The 22,588-nt window shown below is 36.8% G+C and overlaps 2 protein-coding genes across 2 annotated transcripts; one reads left to right on the top strand and one right to left on the bottom strand.

Annotated features, from left to right (window-relative positions):
- Positions 1-3,458: 3,458 nt before the first annotated feature.
- Positions 3,459-3,891, bottom strand: LOC137724450 (EPIDERMAL PATTERNING FACTOR-like protein 2). Its single transcript, XM_068463195.1, has 2 exons — positions 3,847-3,891; positions 3,459-3,719 (listed from the first exon to the last, which is right to left on the bottom strand). The coding sequence occupies exons 1-2, from the start codon at positions 3,889-3,891 to the stop codon at positions 3,459-3,461; spliced, it is 306 nt and encodes a 101-aa protein (XP_068319296.1).
- Positions 3,892-15,852: 11,961 nt separating this feature from the next.
- Positions 15,853-18,467, top strand: LOC137708560 (ubiquitin-conjugating enzyme E2 1-like). Its single transcript, XM_068447668.1, has 6 exons — positions 15,853-16,039; positions 16,117-16,201; positions 16,308-16,400; positions 17,776-17,864; positions 17,962-18,047; positions 18,143-18,467. Exons 1-6 carry the CDS (start codon positions 15,974-15,976, stop codon positions 18,183-18,185), a joined length of 462 nt encoding a protein of 153 aa, XP_068303769.1. The 5' UTR covers positions 15,853-15,973; the 3' UTR covers positions 18,186-18,467.
- The last annotated feature ends 4,121 nt before the right edge of the window (positions 18,468-22,588 follow it).

The raw sequence follows: 22,588 nt of genomic DNA, 5'->3' as shown, positions 1-22,588 counted from the left end.
AACACACCAAAAAAATTTAAATAAACACACCAAAAAAAAAAAAAACAAACACACTAAATGAACTTAAGTATCTTGAGCTTGTTTCAATTCCCACTTGTGTTCTATCAAATCAATTTGCCGGGCATTATGCATATATGGCCTTTGAAGTGCAGTATATCGTTGAATGATCAATTCATTGTAACGTCCATCCCTTTCTAATGGCTCATGTTGCACGGGTTCTTTGGTGGCGTCATGAACACAATATATACGTGTTCTTGAATTGTTCATCATGTCTTGCTCATATTCATCAACGGCATCATAATCGTACTCATCTTCCACAATCATGTTGTGAAGAATGATGCACGTCATCATGATGGATCGAAGCAACTCTACATCAAACAATCTGGCAGCACCCCTAACGATCGCCCAACAAGCTTAGAGGATACCAAAACAATGCTCCACATCCTTCCTGCACCCCTCTTGACAGCTTGCAAAGTGTTTTTCCTTTACACTTCGCGGACGTGGCACTGTTTTGACAAATGTTGACCACTTTGGGTAAATGCCGTCTACTAGATAGTACGACCCGTCGTACATACATCCGTTGACACGGTACGTGACTTTTGGTGTCTTTCCTTGCAGGACATCGTTGAACACTAGGATTGGGCAAGGACCTTGAGGTCATTTTGAGCTCCCAGAACCCCGAAAAAGGCGTGCCAAATCCATGTATTAAAAGATGTCACTGCCTCCAAAATGATACTTTTTGCTCATTTTCTGTCCCCATAAGCGCCTTGCCATGCACTTGGACAATTTTTCCACGTCCATTGCATACAATCGATGCTTCCATTCATCCCAGGAAAACCTCGCATCTCGCCCTTCTTTAGAAGCGTTTGCAAGTCCATGTCAGTAGGTTTCCGAAGGTACTCTGCGGTGTAAATAGATTCAATTACTTTGCAAAACCTCATCAGGGACTCAAGAATGGTTGATTTCTCCATCCTTGTTATCTCATCCACTTGGTCTATAGATGCTCTATATGCAAGCATTCGCAAGGTAGCAATAATTTTTTGCAATAGAAGGAGATTAATAGCACCAAAAGCATCATTCTTTTGCATAAAGTAAGAATCATGGTTGCAAACAGAAATCATGATTTTGTTGAACAAATGTCGTTCAAAACGACGTGTAAAGTACGTATCAAGAAATGCACTATTACGGACAAAATAATTATCCATGAGTTCCGTACCTCGTCGTTGTTTGCTTCTATCAAGGTTTCCGGAACAACTAGGCATGCAGATCTAACCCACAGCTTGGATGACTCGACGGCAATGTGAGGCTCTTGCTATTCTTGCTTCGTCATCTCTCCTTCTATACTCCTCATCCTCTTCCCTCTCATTTTGAGCCACCTGGAGATTTAACATTCCTTCTTATTGGTTAAACAATTCTTCCTCTTGCTGATCGATTTCCCACATCATCTTGAGGAAGAAGAAGACATTGTAAGAAAGAAGCAGAAACTATGAATAATGATAGAGATTTTGGTGAAGAAGGAAGCATAAACTATGAATAATGATAGAGATCTTGAGAACATTGGTGTGAGATTTGTAAGGATGGATGGTGGATTATACATAGGATTAAAAAAGGATTAAGTTGTAGATAATGCCACGTGGTATGCCGTCATTCGTTAAAAATCTGATGGAAATCTATCCTCAAAGATTGTAAACATATTATGACATGTGGCGCGACGTGATTGGTTAATAATCTTATCAGAAATCCATCACCAATAATTGTATTTTCGGATAATGACATGTGGCGCAAGGAATACGATTAAAAATCTTATCGGAAATCCATCACCAATAATTGTCTTTTCGGATTTTATGACAAGTGGCACAACGAGAACGATTAAAAATCTTATCCGAAATTACAAATAAAATTATTTTGTATTATTTTATAACTTTTCGGATAATGACACGTGGCGTAACGAGAACGATTAAAAATCTTATCCGAAATTACAAATAAAATTATTTTGTATTATTTTATAAATAAAAAATACTAATATTTTATTACCTATTGCCAGGGCTATTGAAGTGTAACGGTGGAGAGGCAAAAGGTGATTATTGTTCATTAAAGGCAGTTACTGTTCATTGAGTGGATAACATAGTGTATTGCCTGGGGGGGGTTCCCACGGCTCTTAACAAGTTGAACGTAAAAAGTTATATTTACGAGTAAAAAATCGTACCAATAGATAAGAATGTTAAAAAGTTGCATGTCATCTCTGGTTATGCATATCATTGTTTATGTTCGCTTTTGAATTGAATAATTCAAAGTAAAATTAAAAAACAACAAAGAAGAATGCAACGAGGAGAACAAGAGCGAGGAAATCATTTTTCTGTAAACAACTTTCCGTTGTTAGACATCACTCTGTTGGGCACGTTGACACTGCAAACGATAGTCGCCCAAGTTGTTTTGGGCTAGCTGTTAGGTTTAAACTAACTGCGACCTAACTACTTAGTTTACGTCAGCAAACAAAGCGGTAAATGCAGCAAAAACCAAGGCCAGACTATTATTAATATCAGTCTAATTGTCACTCGCCATCATACGAAAAACCAAAAATGCACTAAGAAATCAGCCTCCAATACAAATCATATTTGCATTATATAATATCAATAATTACAAAATTATCATATTTAATAAGAAAAAAGGGGGAAGCAATACGCATTAGAGGTTAATGCAATAAATTGCATGGACTAATATAGAGTCTAATCAAACGTAAGATCTACCAAGATGTGTCCCCTTTCCCTCCAAGATGTGTTTCCTTAGCTGCCAAGATGGGGATGCCTTATTATGAAACTAACGGTAAAGTTGCGGAGTTGAAAGCACAGGCCCTAAAAGATGGGGATGTCTTAATTTGGATGGGGTCACTAGTTCGGTGGCGGAGGCTTTTGCCCTAAAAGAGGTTTAATGAGACTCGTTGCTTACCATTAATCTAGTCAAGGGGATATGGAAGCCCCCTTGGCACCTCATCCCAATTATCGAAGACATCAAATGGTTGGCTTGTAGATTTCTCAATATTCCATGGCAGCATGTATTTTTAGAGAAGCCAATTTTGTGACAGATAAGCTTGCTAGCGTTGGGGCGTCGGTGTCTAACCCCCATTTTTGGGATTATTTCCATCATACAAACAAGACTGGACAAGAAAATCAGGGTCCAAGCTGCCAAACAATTGTACTTGCATTAGTATATATTTTTTATTATGCTAATCAATTAGCTTACAAAGATGTTAAGACTTGACAAAAACAGGGGAAGTGAAATTACATAAATTACATTAGGGCCTAACTAGCAAGACTGCACGGACTAATTAAGGAACAAATATTTAAATTCGTTTTTTGGAATTAGCATCCTATGATTTGTCATCCATTTACAGGATCCAACAATGGGTAAGCTCATCCTCCACTTAAACCTTAATTAATTAATTAACATTTTAATCATGATTAGGGATTGAAGATGTAGCTGCCACATTTGCACTTCCAACTCATGGGCTTGTAGTTGCTGGAGTTCTCATCACCTCTAGCATAAGCAATGCCGGATACAACTTTGGAGGGGTTTTTGCTGCCTGGTTTTGCATTTGCTTGGGGAGTTACAGGCACTTGAATTGCCGCACAGTGGCCGCAGGAGCTGCACCTTCTCTCACACCTTGGAGGCCTCGAACCTACCTGCCCTCTCAGATTCACTTTACTCTCTTCATTCCCTGCCTACCCAAATCAAAAAAAAAAAACACTAGACAAATCAGGACATTTGGGTGCAAATCAAAGGTGTTTGATGAAAGTTCTCAGAGAGCTTTGAACTGTAAGTCCACTGGATAAAAAGTTAAAAACCCACCTGGGAAATGGCAACTTTGTTGTGAATTTCTCTGCTTTCAGCCATTTGGGTACAAAATCTGAAGTGGGTTGGGCACAGAATTAAGAGAAACACAAGGGAAATCGAGTAAAAGTGGAAGCAACCCATTAAAGTGGAAATTGAGATGAAGCTTTTGGAGGTGAGAGAGGGACTAAATAATGAAATGGGCTGTGAAAATTTAAGAAGGAAAAATTGAAGTGAAAAAAGAAAACAGGGACAGAAACCCTGTAATATATAAGTTTGATGTGCTTCTGGAGGAGCATCAAAATATTGGGATTTTTTAGGTGATGGAACGTGAATGTGGATGCCGATGGATGCTTGTTTGGATGGACAAATGAGAAAAATGGCAGAGGATCAAGTAAAAGGGAATAACTTGAAACCTCGATTTGGGAGTTGTAAAATCAAAATAAATATTTTATAAAAATTTGGAGAAAGAAAGGACATGACCTTAAAAAAATAGAGCAGGGAGAGATTTGGGATGGAGGACTGATAGGAGCATATTTAGGCGACTTACTTAGCTTGTTTTCGTGCATTTATATTGTTAATTCCTAGTTGTTTTAGTAGTTTAAGCCATTTTCGTGTGTTTTTAGGTTCATATGGCTAAGGATGCAAAAAGATGCATTTTGGAGCATTTTGGAGCAAAATTGGACTTGGAATGGATAGCTTATGTTTGGAGCAAAAGGAATGGACGAAATTGAAGACTTAATGAAGTGAGGATTCCTAATCAAAAGAGGATTCCTAATGAGGAAACCTAGTCAAAGAAGGTTTCCTACTTGAAGTAGGAAAGTTAAGCCAAGGTTTCCTATTTTGGTTTAATCTTTCCTAATCCTTAAAGACTCCAAGTTTCAGCAATATCAAGGGTTCCTACCTATTCTAGGTCACAAAACTTGCAACCTTAAGCAATGCCATGTGTTTCCTTGTGTCTCCCTTCCTTGCCGTGCAAGGAAGGGCTTTGTTCCCTATTTTAAACACTTAAACACCTTCCTTTCTCATACCTATTTCAGCCGCACCCTTTTAGACACCCTAGGGTAATTCCCCATCCATTGATTCAATAAATCCATCTCAGTCGTACCTTGTTCCTAACCCTAGAGCCTATTCTATTCACTTCATCATTGCACCACATTTCAGCCACCATGACATTATTCCTTCATCATTGCACCACATTTCAGCCAACATGACATTATTCCTTCATCATTGCACCACATTCCAGCCTTGCCGTGCATAACCCACCACATTCCAGCCTTGCCGTGCACATCACCATACATTCCAGCCATTCCACACACCTTTCCAACCTAATCCACATGCATTCATCATCATTCACCCTAGCTGTCACTCACATGCATTTCCTTCATTATTTCAGCCACATGCACCCATAATCATAGAGCCACATGCAATCTTAATCATTCAGCCACATATTCTCCCATTCTCCCTATAAAACCATGCATTCCCTCACCAACAAGGAAAACCATGGGAGCCGTGCAAAACCATCAATTCCAGCAACAAATCCTGAAGCCGTGCACTCCCATTCCACATTCCAGCATTTACTCCTCCATTGCAGCCACTCCAACCACTCCCCATCCCTCCAAAACACTACCTTACCATCACACATCCATTCCTCCATACAAATACCACCCCAAAACCTATCCTTAGACCTTGTGCAGCAACAAAGAGGAGGAGAAGAGGGCCTAAACGTTCATACAATTCAAGTTTGAGTTGTTGGAATGTTTAGGTGTTTTCCTTTCCTCGATTTCAATGGTTAAAATTACTTATCTTTGTCTTGTACGTATGAGGAACTAAACCCCCCCCCTTTGCTAGGGGGGATTCGAAATACATGTTTATGCTTGCGATATGATTTGATTACTTCCAATTGCGTTTCATAAGTTATGAATTCAATTTACTTATCTATGTGAATTACATTGATTTGTGTGTGTTGGTTGAGAGTGCACGCTTAATTATCATGCATAAATTGGATGCTAGGATATAAGGAAATTTCACCTAATCGTTATGGAATTATATTCACAAGTAGTAAAGGTTGATGATCTCAATCGCGTTAAGTAAATTCTTGGCATAAGTTTCATGCAATCATAGTAACAAGTGCTTCGTCAATGCTTATGGTTTTCATAGAACTTAATGATCTCTATTATGCAATCATGTAGGGGACTTGTGGGGAATGTTTTGGGTTGTCGTATGCAATCATCCAATTCAATAACGTTAGGAAAATCTGAGGGTTAATTAGTGCAATTCACGATTAATCTGGGGCGTTGAGAATTCATGGTTTATTGAAAAGCAATTGGAAATCGTTTTATATGCAAGTATAACATGTGTGGAGATGAACCCCTTAGCTAGCATTCATCCATATTTTCATCATATTCATATTTACATTCTGCCTTTAAATTACAATCTGTGCATTTAGTTTAACTTCGTCAAAACCTCAATCCCCCTTTGCTTTAGTGTCCAATTTAGTTAGAAAGTGTCTTAGTTTGTGTTTATAAGTGTTTTGATTCAATTTGTTACACAAATTCATCCAAATTCACCAAAGTGCTCAAAACTGCCCATAAAGTGTTTTTAAGGCAGTTTTGAGTGTTTTGGGTGCTGTTTGAGTCTTTTGGTTTGTTTTAGTGTTTTAAGTGTTTAGTTTTGCATTCTTTAAGTCTAGTTTAGTGTTTTAAACTTTATTTTACGTTTTTGAGTCAGTTTCCAAGTGATTTTGCAATCCCTCCTATTCCCCGGTTAAGAACGATCCCTACTTATATCTATACTACAATTGTCAAAAAGAGGGTTTAATTTGTGTGCGTATAATTCTCATACCAAGGACAAAGAACCCGCACAGCGAAAAATCCAGAGACAAATTTTAACCCCACCAGATATAGAGGGATAAGATCGGTTGGCGCTATAGGACATGGATTTTATAGCTGTGGATTTTTTGGGCTTTCGTTTTCAGTGGAAATTTTATTTTGCTGGAAAAAGTGTTATTTTTTATTCGAAGGAAGTTGTTTTCTGGGATTTCTTGTTAAGGTTAGTTTGAAGCTGATCAGCACAAGTGGGACCACAAAATCACGCCATCTCTCTCTCTCTCTCTCTCTCTCTCTCTCTCTCTCTCTCTCTCTCTTTCACAATTTCAGTCATGAATCATAGAAGTGTAATTGAGAAATAGTAAGGAGATTCTTTTGTAGAACCCTTTATGGATCCCCATCATTTTATGTTTATACACAATGTTTTTAATGTTTACAAAAAAAATTTATGTTAAATTGTGAGGTGACATAGATTTTATGAAAAATCATAGTTTTTGAATGCGAGCTAATTTATCAAATGTCATATTATAAACGGAGAGGCACTAAAAAATATATTATCCTCTTATATCGTGAAATGTAATGTGCCGACTCGTATTATAGGCACACTTAAATATCTCTCCGAATAAAAAGTTGAATTTTCATCATTTGTTCGATCCACATTGGTTATTTTTTACTGCCAAGATGTGAACCATGCACTAGGTAGATAAATTGGCAAGAGAGAAAGGAAAGTGTAACTCTGATTCTCCAACACATGAGAAATTGATAATGAAAGTGTATGTTCAAAATGGCACCACAAATTGCATGATCAACACAAGTTATTCCAATGAAAAGTGATTTAAAATTTTCTCCCCCATTTTGTCATGGTAAGACAAAGGAAAAAATTGATAATGAAGCACAACACATAGTAAGGAATAAAAAGTGAAGCATAACACGCAAGAAAGAAGGGTCAATGTAACTCGGAGAAATAAAACAGCACACAATGGTGCAAAGTTTGGAATCAAAGTGATAATATCTAACAAATTTAAGCACAAAAGACACAAGAGTAAGATAAAGTCAGACGATTAACAAGATTAATTACAACAGAAACCAAAAGGAAATTGAGTTTCAATTTTAACAGCCACTATTCAATAGATAACAAAATAGAACTCCCCATAAAACTTGCTCTCATGAAAAACCCCTACAAGAGCTCCCCCATAAACTTAGAACTCCTCAGATTGTGATGAGTCCTCTGAGCCGACAGGAGATCCAACAATAATGGCATCTTTAACAGGAACATCTTCAGGGCATGGATCATGAAAAGACCTTCTTTATTTTCATCTTCATCGGAGGAATATGTGAACCTAATGTGCTTGCCCTTCGAAGTAGGAGTGGAAAAGAAATGCTGGTGGACATTGATGGACACTTCATTTCCTTTAGCAACGTAGATAGCAGCCATCTTGGCAGCAACGCCACTAGAATGGCTGGAGGAAGCAGCGGTGTGATAAGATACAGATGAAGGATCCACAAGGCAATGAGGGACAAGCTTTGGAGGTTGCAGAGAAGGCTCGGGGACAAATGAAGGATGATTCAAAGAGGGTTAACTCAAAGATTGTGAGGAGAATGAGTTATTGACAAGTGGTGAAAATGCTTATTGATTAACCAGAGACTTAAAATCAACAAATTGTTTTCTAAGAGAGTTAATTTCAGACTCAAGATATGCTATTTTCCTATCCTGGGAGGCAGTTGATGGTGTGACTAGTTCAGGATCACCTTGAGCTACAACACACATGACATTACTGAGATTCATCATATTTCTGTGAAGGTCCTTAGTGGTTCTAAGATATAGATCAAGTTCTAGCATGCTTGGACTTGGACAAAATGAACTTGAAAATCAGAAAGCCGAAAGGCACATCACAATGAGTTAACATGGCAAATAATACTCAGGCTAACTCAAGGGTAGAGTTACCATTTGATGATATACCGAGAACATTTCTACGAATAAAGTCAGACCAAATCCTATAGAAGGGTTTGAGGCAAGACTTTGAGATTTGAACTTTAACAAGAGGAATACACGGATCAGCGTAAGCCTCACGATGGTAAGCACTCAGGTCATACTGATTGGTTGCAACATTACACAGAGACAGATGACAGGTCAAGTTCAAGGACCGTACAAATGATAAATGGTTCAAAGGCAACCATGACGCCACGAACATAAACAAGACCATTAGAGTCAGGGAAAGTTGATGGAATGTTAGAGTAAAACTCTTGAAACATAGACAAATTGAAATTGTAAGGATGAGAGTTTACCTTATGAAGTCTGTACTGTTCAACTAAGTCATCAAAGCAGATAGTGTCAGCCATGGGAAGATCATCCCAGATGATTCGTCGTTCAGGCAGGACCTTTCGAGCAACCATTGTAGAAAAGAAATTTGTGGCTTGAGTGGACGAAAAGATGGGAACTTGGTCATTAGATGTACCTCATGAGGAACTCCTTGCAGTTTGAGATCGAGTACAACGACGAGAGGGCTGATCATGGGTAGAACCAGTGTTGCTAGCCATTGGTAAAGAAATTTTTTGATGAAATGGATTAAGAGTTTGTGACGGGAAGGAAAGAGATTTCAAAGCAAACGACACAAAAGGAGGTATGGTAAAAACCTAGATGGGTTAGATGGGGTTAAAACCTAGGACACTATGAAGACAACTAAGCCGTGCGATGAAAACCAATGGATGAGATACATCAGGTAAAAACATATGTGCAAGGACAAGAATGTCCTTAATGAACCTTACCTTTTTGATTAAGACACTTGACTAGTCAGACTATTGAACAAAACCGCTACTAAACTACATTGGTGCAACAAGTTGTAACCAAGTGAGGAGACAACACACACACAAAAGAAAACAAACTACGGTTACAAACCTAGTAGCATTCGAGTTATAGCCAACTGAGAATCTCATTGAGAAAGACTCAGAATAAACAAATTTAATTACCAAGCTTCCAAGACAACTTTCATAGAAAAAAAATATATTTGATAAGGCAAGTACATTTGAAAGGAAACATGCAATATAATACTTCAGAAACAAATCTTTACGGACACACAACGATAGCATAACACATATTAACACTTGTTCATACCACAACCATGAAGTGTCCAGGTATGGGAAAGTGATTGGTGATAAACAATGAAAAAGCATAATTTCATGTAACTAAGCAAATATTTAATTCAAGGGCTAACCAAACTTTTAATTACCCATTGAGATTAAGAACCAAGCCTTACAACATAAATTGAGCAACTTTCATGACACAAAACTACACACACTGATGAACCTAACCCAATAGAAGATTTAAATTGGCAAGTGATATGAAGCACATGACCAACAATAGGATTGGAAAGAATTGTAGTTTAGTAACCCATGACACATTCTAAGCCCTTCTAAAGATTGAGAGAAAAGAATTGAACTTTCATGACATTGCATGATAATATTTTTGAGAATTTTGGAATTTTTTTTTCCTTTTCTGAAATTTTGAGAACTTTGCTCATGAGTGAATAGGTTGAAGCTCAGATACATAATTTTACTTTTAAAGGGATCTAAGCATAATGAGAGATAAACTAGGTGGTGTTCTGAATGAAAAAGACAATTTACCCAATTTATAGAGAAGAGTTGACACTACACCCCAATCAAGTTCAAAGTACGTTTAACCCTTAAATCAACGAGAACTTTTGTCAAACGATACAAAGATTTTTCACAAGCCAATAGCCATAATAAGCAGAACCTTTGACATGACAGAGAAAGAATTAGTCAAGGTTAATCTACAAAATGCTAATATGTGAGATAATTAAGAAGAGCACCAAGTGACAAACAAACTTAACTGATGAGATGATTAACAGGATAGATACAAGAATAGGAAAAGTAAACACGTAGAAGAATAACAAAATGAAAGCAAGGCTACTCAAGCTATTCAGTCAAAAGCACAAAACTCAACAAACCCTTGAAGATTTTTGTGTCTTCGATTTTCTAAGAGACTTATGAAGTTCATAGCTAGTTGTTTCTCACATGGCATCAAGTTTATATCAAAGACATTTCCTCACAGAAATCTTCTAAAAGCAGGATGTTTGTTCTTAAGACCTTTGGAGATTAAATAATTTACAATACTCAACTAAACAACTAGTGCATAAACTTGATCAGAATGCACATCAAGGGCCAAATCAAGATTATCAAAATGAGGAACAAGTCATGATGCAAAGATGTAAACAAACAAGGCATATGGAGAAATTACATTCATAAGTGTGAGAGAAGCATACCTTAGTGAAGTGATACATTCAGCGTCCAAAGTGAGAGGCAGCTCATCACGAAACAGAGTTGGAGATTGAAAATTTCAAATTTCATTCTCTAGATGATGGACTTTGGCAAGTTAGGGCAATACTTCCCAAAGTGAAATACAAGAGGATGTCTTCCCAAGATGTTAGGTTCACATAAAAAGCATTTAGAGACGAAGCCTTGTAATTTTCCACATTAGACCATTTGCTAAAAAGTATCTATGCTCCAATTTTAGAAATCATCACAGTTAGAGGCAACAATTGTATAGTAATTTTCCTTTTATCTTGGAACCACCAACATGTTCTTCCCATATTTATCAACAATTCTACAACTCGTCTTGGAAAAGCAAATTTTGTTAGCAACTTTGTCATAAAGTTGACCAATACTAAGGAGATTAGTTGGCAATCTAACCACATAGCAAACATCTTCAAGCATAGGAAGTCCAAGAATCTTCACTACTCATTTTCCAACAATCTCAGTCTTGCTCCTCCACCATACACAAGCATACCACTTTTGAATGGTACAAGAGATAAAAAAAAAATACATCTTTGTCACATGTCATATGATAAGAGCAACCACTGTCGAGGTACTAGGTGTCTGGACTAGAAGATAATGTTGAACTTTGAGTACACAAACACTTCCCAAATCCACGTTCAAAGCCACTTGAACTTGGCTTGACATTTCTTGAGCTTGAAGAATTAATAATATTGGATATTCTGCTGACCACTATGTTTAAACGATTCACTTGTTCATTTAGATCATTTTTTCTTTCCAGATGCAGTTTTCTACACCTAGGTCTATTGTGGCCAAAATCACCACAATGATGACATTTGGGAACAAATCTAAACCCTGAAGTAGAGTCACCCAAAGAAGATATAACAGATAATTCCTTAGAAGCATACAAGTTCACACCCATGGAACTTGAACTACTTTCATCACAAGCAACCACATCACCTTCAAACTAATTTCCTGTAGCGAATACTCTTTATGATAAGTCAGCACCCATAGACAGATAGTTTAATTTGCAAGTAGCCTCATTCAATTCAAAAGTCAACTTCCTGATACAGTTCATTGTTTTCCTGTAGCAAATGAATTTGTTGAAGCAGACTTTCGTGTGATATCATTAATCTCTTAACATGATCTTCAAGAAAAGCGATTAGGTCATCCTTTTCATCATCATCACCATATAAGAAGCCTCATTCATTTAGCATATGAAGTTCAGTCTCCAACTGTGTGACTTGTCACTCAGTTTTGTTTTCACCAAACAAAGAGACTCAAGTACTTCTTGTAACACAGATACCTTTTTGACAACTTCTACATTGTCCAATGTTGCAACACACATCTCATCAAAGAGAGATTCATACAAGTTGGACAACTCCTGAGATGATGACACATTAGTATCATCCAATACTTTGTCTTTTCCTTTAGAGGATGTTTCATCAATAGATGCAACAAGTGCAACAATCTCATCTTTATTTGATGACATATAATCTTGCTCATACTGTCACTCCAAGTAGCCATCATAGCCTTTTCAAGTTTCTTACTGAAAAATATGGTGTTGGCACATTCAGCTGCACAATGTCCACTTCTACCACATACAAAACAGGGGCCATGCACTTTGGATAGACTTAATTCAAAGGCTACCAAACTTTTAATAACCCATTAAGAATAAGACGCAATCCTTGCAACATAAATTGAGCCAATATCTAAACACAAAACTACTGACAATGAAGACCCCATCCCAATAAAACTTTTAAGTTGTCAAAGGTGAAATGGATCATATGATCATTAATGAGATTGGTGAGAATTTCATTTGGACAATCTAAGACATATTTTGAGTCCTTGAGATAGGGAAAAAAGAATTGAACGTTCATGACATTGCATGAGATAACACTTTTGAGAATTTTGGAATTTTCCCTTCTCCCTTTTTTTGAATTTTTAGAGCTTTGCTCATGAATGTAGAGAATAAAACTTAGATATATGATTTTACTCTTGAGATGGTCTGGGCACAATGAAAGACAATCTAGGTGGTGTTTCATACTGGAAAAGATACTTAACCCAATTTATATAGAAGAATTATCAGTACACCTCAATCTAGACGAAAGTAAGCCTAATCCATAAATCAATAAGAGCTTTTGTCAAATGAGACAAAGATTTTTCAAAAGCTATTAGCCATAGTAGGGAGAACCTTTGACATCACAGAGGAATAATTAATCAAGGTTAATCTACAAAATATCAACAAGTGAGACAGTTAAGAATGCACAAAGTGACAAACAGACTTAATTGATAAGTTGATTGACAAGACAGACATAAGAACAAGAAATGACACACGCAGAAGAATAACAAAATGGAAGCAAGGCTACTCAACCTGTTCAGTCAAAGGCACATAAGTCAATAAACCATCGAAGATTTTTGTGTCTTCGATTTCCCAAAAGACTTATGAAATGCACAGGTAGTTGCTCCTCAGATGGCACCAAGTTTATATCAACAACATTTCTTTGCAAGAATCTCCTAAGAGACAGATGTTTGTTCCTAAACCACTTGAAGGTGAAATATTTGATAATGTTTATCCAAAAAAATTAATGCATAATCTTGATCAAATGCACACCATAAATCAAATTAAGATCATCAAATAGAAGAACAAACCACAAAGTAGAGATGCAATCAAACAAGGTAAATGGAGAGCTTGCGTTCAAGAAAGAGAAGGAAACATACCTTGGTGTTGCAATACCTCCAGAGTCAAAATGAGAAGGATTTCACCATGAATCAACAATGGAGATTGAATGATCAGAATTTCATTCTCTGGATAATAGTCTTTGGAAAGTTCAGCGCAATACCCCTTTGTGTGAGATATAATAGGATACATTCTTAAAATACAAGGTTCACACAAGTAGCATTCAGAAATGAAGACTTGGAATTGTTCACATTGGACCATTTGATGAAGAGAATTAATGTTCCAACTTGAGCAATCATCACACCCAGAGGCAACAATTGAATAACAATTTTCCTTGAATCTTGGAACCATCTTCCTATGTTTATCAACAATTCTTTAAATTGTCTTGGAAAAACAGACTTCATGGGCCACTGTGTCACATAGTTAACCAATACTAAGAAGACTAGCTGACAACCCATTCACATAGTAAACATCTTCAAGCATAGGAAATCTAGCAATTTCCACCACTCATTTTCCATCAATCTCGGCTTTATCTCCTCCACCAAACTGAATAATACCACTTTTAAATGATATAAGAGACCTGAAAGCATCTTTGTCACCAGTCATGTGATGAGAGCACCCACTGTCATGGTGCCAGATTTTAGGCTTACAAAATGATGTTGAACTTTGAGCAATCAAGCACTTCCCAAAACCACGTTGAAAACCACTTGAACATGACTTTACATTTCTTGAGCTTGAAGAATTAACAATATTGAACATTTTGCTGACCTTTATGGTTAAACGATCCACTTGTTCCTTTAGATCATTTTTCCTTTCCAGATGTAGTTTTCTACACCTAGGTCTAATATGGCCAAAATCCCCACAATGATGATATTTGAGAATGAATCTAGACCCTGAAGTGAAGTCAGCTAAGGGAGGTATAACAAGATGTTCCTTAGAAGCCTGCAAGTTGACGCCCATGGAACTTGAACTACTTTCATCACATGCAACCACATCTTCACCATCAAACTGATTTTCAATAACGAATACTTTTTTTGATGAGTCAGCACCCATAGACAGACAATTTAACTTACATGTAGCCTCATTCAATTTAGAAGGCATTTTCAAATTAGCTTCCTGATACAATTCATTGTTTTCCCAGTAAATGGATTTGTTAAAGCAAACTTTCATGTGTTATCATTAAACTTTGAACATGATCTTTAAGAGAGGCGATTAAGTCTTTTTTCATCATTATCACCATAGAAGGAGCCTTTTTCATTTAGATTGTGAAGTTTATCCTCTAACTATATGATTTTGTCACTCAAGTCTGATCTGACTAGTCAAAGAGACACAACCTCTTATTGCAACACAGATATCTTTTCAGTAAGCTCAGCATTATCCAATGCTGAAACACACATCTCATCAAACAAAGACTCATATAAGCTTGACAACTCATGAGAAGATGACACATTAGTATCATCCACCAACACATCTTTTTCACTGGAAGACGCTCCATCAACAGATGCAACGAATGCAACAATCTCTTCTTCATTATCTGATGACACAGAATCTTGACCATCACTACCACTCTAAGTGGTCGTCATAGCATTTTCATGTTTCTGATCAAGAAGTCTAGTGTTGGCACACTCAGCAACACGGTGCCACTTCCACCACATGCATAGCAAAAACTAGAAACTTTTGATAGATTTTTGTCTTTCTTTCCTGAGGAATCGCTAGATTTTTCACCTGAGAAAAGTTTTCCACGATTGTTTGATGACCCCTCAGACCACTTGACATCTCTTCCTTTGTTTTTGAGACCTCTGCTGAATTGCTTGATAAATAGTGCAAGATCATCCGCAAGTTCACATGTGTCACTTAAAACTTTGTTGTTCTCGACACCTTGAAGAGCAATATCTTTTTCCTTTTTGGAGACATCATCATCCATGTCTAGTTTCATCTCATAGGTAATGAGTTTTCTAACTAAGTTCCCGAACTTAATCTCGTTTAAGTGAATGCTCCACGTTCGACTTAGATGAATGTTGATGGCGTATTATAATTGCGTTGAATTTGATATAACTATGGTTATCTCATTGGACATGCATGCACACAAAGACAAAAGACTGAGAGAGAAACAGAGGGCAAGTTTCGATTCCCTTCTTCGTTGTCAGATTTCATATTCCCATTCCTTTCATTCTCATCCTCCCTTCCCCCAGACCCCACCTACCTTTTCTTTCTTTATTAATTTAAAAACAAGTATCCAAAAATCAAAGTCATCCAAAATCTGTGCCTCTTTTGATTTACTATATATTCTGCGATCGACCCAGCTTCTGATCCGCAAGGACTCTAAGCGCCGCGATTTGCATCTCAGATGGCGTCGTCGGCACATCTCCGGCTCATGTCCGATCTCAGAACCATCATCAACGAGCCTCCCGAGGTATATTCCGATAATGATAACCTAAAATTTCGATCAAATCCGATCAGAATGACTGAACTCCATCTGGGTTTTTGCAGGGTTGCAGCGCCAGCCCTCTGTCCGACGATAACCTGATGGTTTGGAGTGCCACCGTATTTGGGCCCGACGAGACTCCATGGGAAGGTTGTCGGGAGATCTGTTTCCTGTTTTTTGCTGTGTGTTTCTTTGTTTGTTGATTTGGTTTTGGAAAAATTTGATTGTTTTAATGTTAAATTTTGGAAAAATTCAGGTGGTGTTTTTAGTTTGAGGTTGACATTTAGTGAACGTTATCCCGAAAAGCCACCTCGGGTTCGATTCACCTCCGAAATCTTCCATCCAAATGGTTAGTTCGATTTGATCAATCATATCTTATCTACTTTCTAGTGAATTGCTTTCTGTATTTATGTGTTCATTTAAGTACTAAATTACGAATTGAATTAGTATTCTTATGTAAAAAATGTTAGTAATTCGATTCTTATATATGAAATGTTAGCAACAACTGAACTCGAAAGCTTAAGCTTTTAATCACATAAATTATTAAACATTTGAAGGTGTCAATAACGGGTCTCTTGCAAGATGTAACCGAAGTTATGATACCATGTTAAACAACCACTTCAACATTTCATCTCAGATAATCTTGACGGTATCTAAATTCTAAACCTTAGGTACTGTTGATCAAGAGGTTAGAGGTCAATTTTACTTGTAGACAAGGACTATTCAGTATGGTCTTACCCGCGTAGATAGATCGAGTGTTAGGTTGTGAACTTAAGTAACTCCACATTAGGAACAACAAAGCAAGTGTCTGAACCAACAATCCATATCGAGCTAACAATGGCGAGCAACCGATGCTCTGTTCTGTTGCATAGCATTTCAATTTTCAATTCCCTAGTTTGAAGTTTCACATGCGACCAAAGGGGCTGAGTACATATTCTTGTTTGCAGTACTGCAACCAAACTTACAAAGATGCAAACTTATGGTTGTGCGAGGCGCAATTTATCTTCAGTAGTCTAAAGAGTAAAGACCACTGTTCTTATTTCTCTTGTGATATCAAATGAAATCCTTGGAGGCGATGTTAAGATCCATTGTTAAAAGGAAACACATGACCACTATTAACAATTTATATTTAGATTGGATATAGGGTATGCATGCTGTTCTGCTACTTAAAACTTTCAAGAGTATGGCATGATGATGTTGAGATTATTTAACCATCGCCCTCTTTTTGTTTTTATGCCCACACATTCCCACCTGTATACATTGATATGTATTTTCCTTGTCATTGTAACAAGCAGAACAGTAGTAGTGGGATAGAGATTTGGTAGTGGGTAAGGATCATTTCGTCTTTGGTTAAGTCGCTTAAAAATAGTTGGGGTATATCGGTTTCAATACATCTGAGGGTTTCTGAAAATTACTAGTATACATAAGCGCTAGTGAACTACTACAGAGGACGATATCTAACTACAAAAGAAGAAAAGAAACCAAGGAATGGAAGCCAAAAGCTTCATATCTTAGTTGAAATTTGAGAGCTTATAGTCTATATGTCTCTTCATTATATTGGTTCATGTATTATCAACGTAAACATATTGTATTTTTTTTCCTTGATTTCTAGATTTGTACTCTGCTCCAGTTTATTGACTTGATACAATTCTACAGTTCTACATTTCTGCCTTTTCTTCACCAAGAAAAAGGAACCCAACTCATTACTTATGATGTTTGTGCAGTTTATCGTGACGGTACACTGTGCATGGATATAATTCAGGATGCATGGTCACCATGCCACAATGTATCTACGATTTTGACATCTGTTCAAGTAATTTTCAAATCTCACAACTCATTTCCTTCTCTCCTACATTCATATTACATGGCAACCATGTTGGTTAATTTACTGATGAAACAAATTGTTGCAGTCACTTCTCACCGATCCAAACGCTGCAAGTCCAGCAAACCCTGATGCGGCTCACATGTATCAGCATGACATACAAGCTTACAACAAGTCAGTGAACATTTGGTTCTTTGTTTCTCAGTTCACCTGAATCTGTTTATTTCTCTTTACGCCTATTTGAACCGACTCTTCTTCGTAATTTGTAGGAGGGTACGCCGTTCTGCTCGTCATTCCATCGAGTCTTTGTAGTAGCTGTTTGAAATTATTCACGTCTACTTTTTTAACACTTTCGGAGAAGGCTTTAGTACTGCTTTATGCCCATCGGCAGCAGCTCGTTTATCTCGCTCGTATTGTTGAATGTAATCGTATAGAATTTTTTTCTCCTGCTCATATATATTATTCAAAGTTGATATCGATCTCGCACATAATAGCAAAGGAATGTAAACATTAGTTAGAAATAGTATCATTTGATTAAAGAGCGTTCAGCTCCAATCATTTGCTCTTGTAAAATTTATTGCTTTAGGCCGGTGGCAATCAACCCTTATGTCCCCTTTCTCCCTTCCCTTTCTTCCCCCTTTCCCTTCTCCTGGCCCTCCCTTCTTTTCTGCACCTGCGATAGGCTTCGATTCCTGTTTGGGAAGGGTGGAGCTGTAAGAATTTTATATGGAAACAACTAGTTATGATAAAGGACAAGTAATAGGTTGGTAATACAAATCAGTAAGAGTTTGGATACATGTAAGGCTACATCCTAGAATTGAGGAATATAATTCCAACATGCATTTGAAAATAAGCACTAATCACAGATGCTACTATACGATGGGGATTTGAGGCAACGGGAAACCAACCCTCCACGATAGATGGGAGTTGGCTGTCGTTACTTCTATAGGTACAAGAATTCCCTGCTCATAGAGCACATGTTTTGTGATATAGGCTCTATCACCATAGATTATAAGGGTCTCCTAGTGAGTAGAAGAAGTTCTTGGGTTGCTACAATGTCTTCGACAAGTATCAAACTAGTTATATGTGTGTGTGTGCACGCTTAGGGTTTTCTGTTGAACTAGGGTTTACTCCATCAGGAGTAACTCACCCTTTATGTGTGTGTTTTGGTCTCAAGTTAGCCACATTCGAGCTGTTTTTCGGCCCAACCACTGCTAATTAGCCGTCGAGAAAGATACCATTCTCTTCGTCTGTTGAGAAGTATGATTTTCATTTTTGAATCACTCGATTTTGTTGAGTATTGAAGAAGTTATGAACGTTTCAAGTTTACCTAATTTCTGGCAAGTTTTCTAGTTTTCATGCGGACCAGTCACCTTTCAGGCTATTTTTCGGCTATCTTCGGCAACCATTGGGCTTCCAAATAGGTATAATCTTGTTCTACACTTTTCTATCTTCATTTTGATATATTATGGGTCGAATTTGGTTAAGAAACGATTGAGTTACGAAGCTTTGAAAATTGCCCAAACTTTCAGCCTAGAGCTTCGAGACACTTAACAGAGTTTTCAACGGAATGACCAAAATGATGGATGGTGTACAATCTCAGGGACCATTTCTATTGATTTTCAATTTCAAGGACTAAAGTGATGTGTTATGCACATCTCAGGGGCCATTTTGACTAAAAAGCCAACTAGGGTTTACTTCATCAGGAGTAACCCACCCTTTATGGGTGGTGTGGATGGAGCTTAGTCTTCCGCATAGGGATTTATGTCTATTGATATTTTTTTTTTTAACAAACTATATTTTTTACACTAATGGGGAAGGAAATGAGCTTAACCTCACAATGGGCTAGCAATAATGGAGTTCGAATTTGCCTTTGACGAGAATTGAACCTAACACCTCTTACTTATCCCTCTACTTTAAGGATTTTCGCTCATACTCTCACATTATCAAATCAATCATCCACCCTTTCACAGATCACTACTATCCCTTCTAGATTTGACAGGTCTTATCTCGACATCGATTCATCGTAGTACTTAGGCACCTTTTTGAACTTAGACGACTATATGTTACCACCCATACAAAAGTCGATGATCTCCTTGACTAGATGTTTACACTACTTGACCTTTCTTGATTCTTCTTGGTTCGAGGCATTAAATTTTTCCTTTGTGTATTTGCTTTTGGTTGAGAAATTTGCGGCAACTAGGGTGTTGGAAGCTTATATAGATCTCTATGTATTTCTCTTCATTACTTGTGTTGATCTAAAAATCCTCGCCTAACGTCGTGTAGACCCTGCCTAGGAGCTAGGCGGCTGGGACTACTCTGATTAATCTCTAGGCTTTTGAAAATTAAGAAAAGGGGCCTAAACTGCCTAGACTCACTAAACACCTGTCTAGATCGCGATTCTCACTTAGACAGAAAATAGTTAACTTTCTTTTTTGCATTTTATTTTTTCAACAAATTGTAAGAGACTGTTGGAGTACTTGGATGAACACTCATCATATGCTTGTTCCTCGTGTTTTCAATATGTTCTAATACTTTATAATCAGTATGTCATTTTATTTTGCAATTTATGTATCCTACTACAATTTTATATTCTTTTGAAGTATAAGTAAACATTTATTTATACATAATATAATAATTTTAAATAAAATTGAAAGAAATTGCCTAGGTCCCCACCTAGACGCTTAAGTGCTCGGCTCTTACCCACCGCCCAACTAGTGCCTAGCACCTTTTAGAATGTTGATTTTATGTAATTTTGTACTGGGTGTAGATGGAAACCTTTGCTTATGCGAGATATGTGTAGCATTCTATTGTGTGCTTCAGGCATAACGGTAGCACCAGTAGGTCGAGTTTGATGAGTTTTCATCAACAATTGATTTTTGTTACAGCAAGAAGTAAAACAGAGATCAAATTCAAAAACTTTGTGAACTTCTAAGCCTATATTGTTGTTACATGACATTACTGGTCATAGAGAAGGTCGAATAGGTCTTCTCTAGGAGATCCTCTTCAGTCAAGTCTTCGTTACAGAACTTAAGAAATGATCGGATTCAACAAACTTCAGAATTGTATTCATTCATAGACTTAAAGTCTTGTATTTGCAAATGCTGTTATTCGTGTCTTGCTTCAAGCAAGAAGATTCCTTTTTGATGATCGAAATGATTTGCCAAAGCGACGCATAAAGCTCATGGATCTTCCTCAGTGAGGTACTCGGTTTGCAATGCATCATGAATGTGTCTTCGAATGAAGATCATGGCAGTGGCTTTCTCAGCTTCACCAACCAGGTTATCCATCTCAGCTTCTATGGATGCTCTAAGATTCTTAGTGGTGAGATGGAGCTTCACATCTTGAACCCGCTTAAGGTAGTTTCTTCTGGAGACCTAAAGTTGAGTTTGTTCAAATTCAACATATCTTTATCACAAAGTAATTGGACATGACTGTGGTTTGTGCAATGGAGACAAAATCAATCTATCAAATATGAGTAGAACATTCAGGTTCTATTAGACATATATTGGTTTAAATTTTCATGAAAAATTCTAGATTTTCATGGGTGCAATGTTTTAAGAAAACTTCGGGTTTTCAAGGCATATTTTTCAGAAACTTCAAGTTTTGAAAAGTATATGAACTTCATGTTCATGGGTTCCTACATGCAAACACAATATATACAGAAAACATGCAATATATAAAAGCATTTAGAACTATAGGTGTAATTAAATTATATATATATATATATATATAGAGAGAGAGAGAGAGAGAGAGAGAGAGAGAGATAGTGTGTGTGTGTGTGTGTGTGTGTGTGTGTGGAGAAAGTGTAGGGATTTCTCTGTGTGTATGAGATGTGGTATTCCTCCTCCACAGTGCCTTTATTTATGGTTGTAAAAATGAGGGAAATTATTTGTCCTCCAAGTAAATACAATTCTAGTTGGGAATAAATAACTAGTAACCAAATTTATCTACAATTTACACATGCACATTTTAACATAATATCTATAACATATATGTTTAATCTGAAAAAAAATTAGTGGAACGTGGCATCTACATCTAACAGCCTAAAAATGTGTAGACACTTAGTACTACGGTCTAGTAGTATTTCTCTTTACTTGTACGTGAGAGGTCTTAGGTTTGATTCTTGTCAGAGGTGAAGTTGAACCACATTATTATGGCTGGCATAGTGTAAGGTTTATCTCACTCCCCCACCCTTTTAATGTAAACTATAGTTTGTTCAAAAAAAAAAAAAAAAAAAAAAAAAACGTAGTTGTGTAAGCAGTGGAATGTAGGTTGACAAAATTTTCAAGTCTTCTAAGTGGTTATTAAATTTTTGATATAACAATATTAGAAAATTTCAATGTTTATTTATGGCTTTAATGTTAAAAAAAAATGTACTAATAATGTTAGAGGGGTTTCAATTTCGTATCACATTATGTATACTTGTAACTATTGCACTTGCTATGCACGTGAGATGAAAGTTATTGTAGATGAAAAAGAGAGATTAAAAAGGTGTGAGGAGAAATAAAGTAAGTTAAATTACAACATCACCCTTAAGTATTAAATTTCTTTTAAACTTTAACTTAAAATGGACATAATAGTAATTGGACCTTTTTGGTTGACAAAGAGAATTTTCTCAATAATAATATAGATATTACATTAATTGTCATATTATATTATCTATCCTCACAATTTATTAATCATCATCCATGACGTGCATTTTGCCTATAAAT

The sequence above is a fragment of the Pyrus communis genome, chromosome 1 (assembly GCF_963583255.1).
Source record: "Pyrus communis chromosome 1, drPyrComm1.1, whole genome shotgun sequence".
Lineage (NCBI taxonomy): Eukaryota > Viridiplantae > Streptophyta > Magnoliopsida > Rosales > Rosaceae > Pyrus > Pyrus communis.
This window is presented reverse-complemented; position numbering and strand designations above follow the sequence as displayed.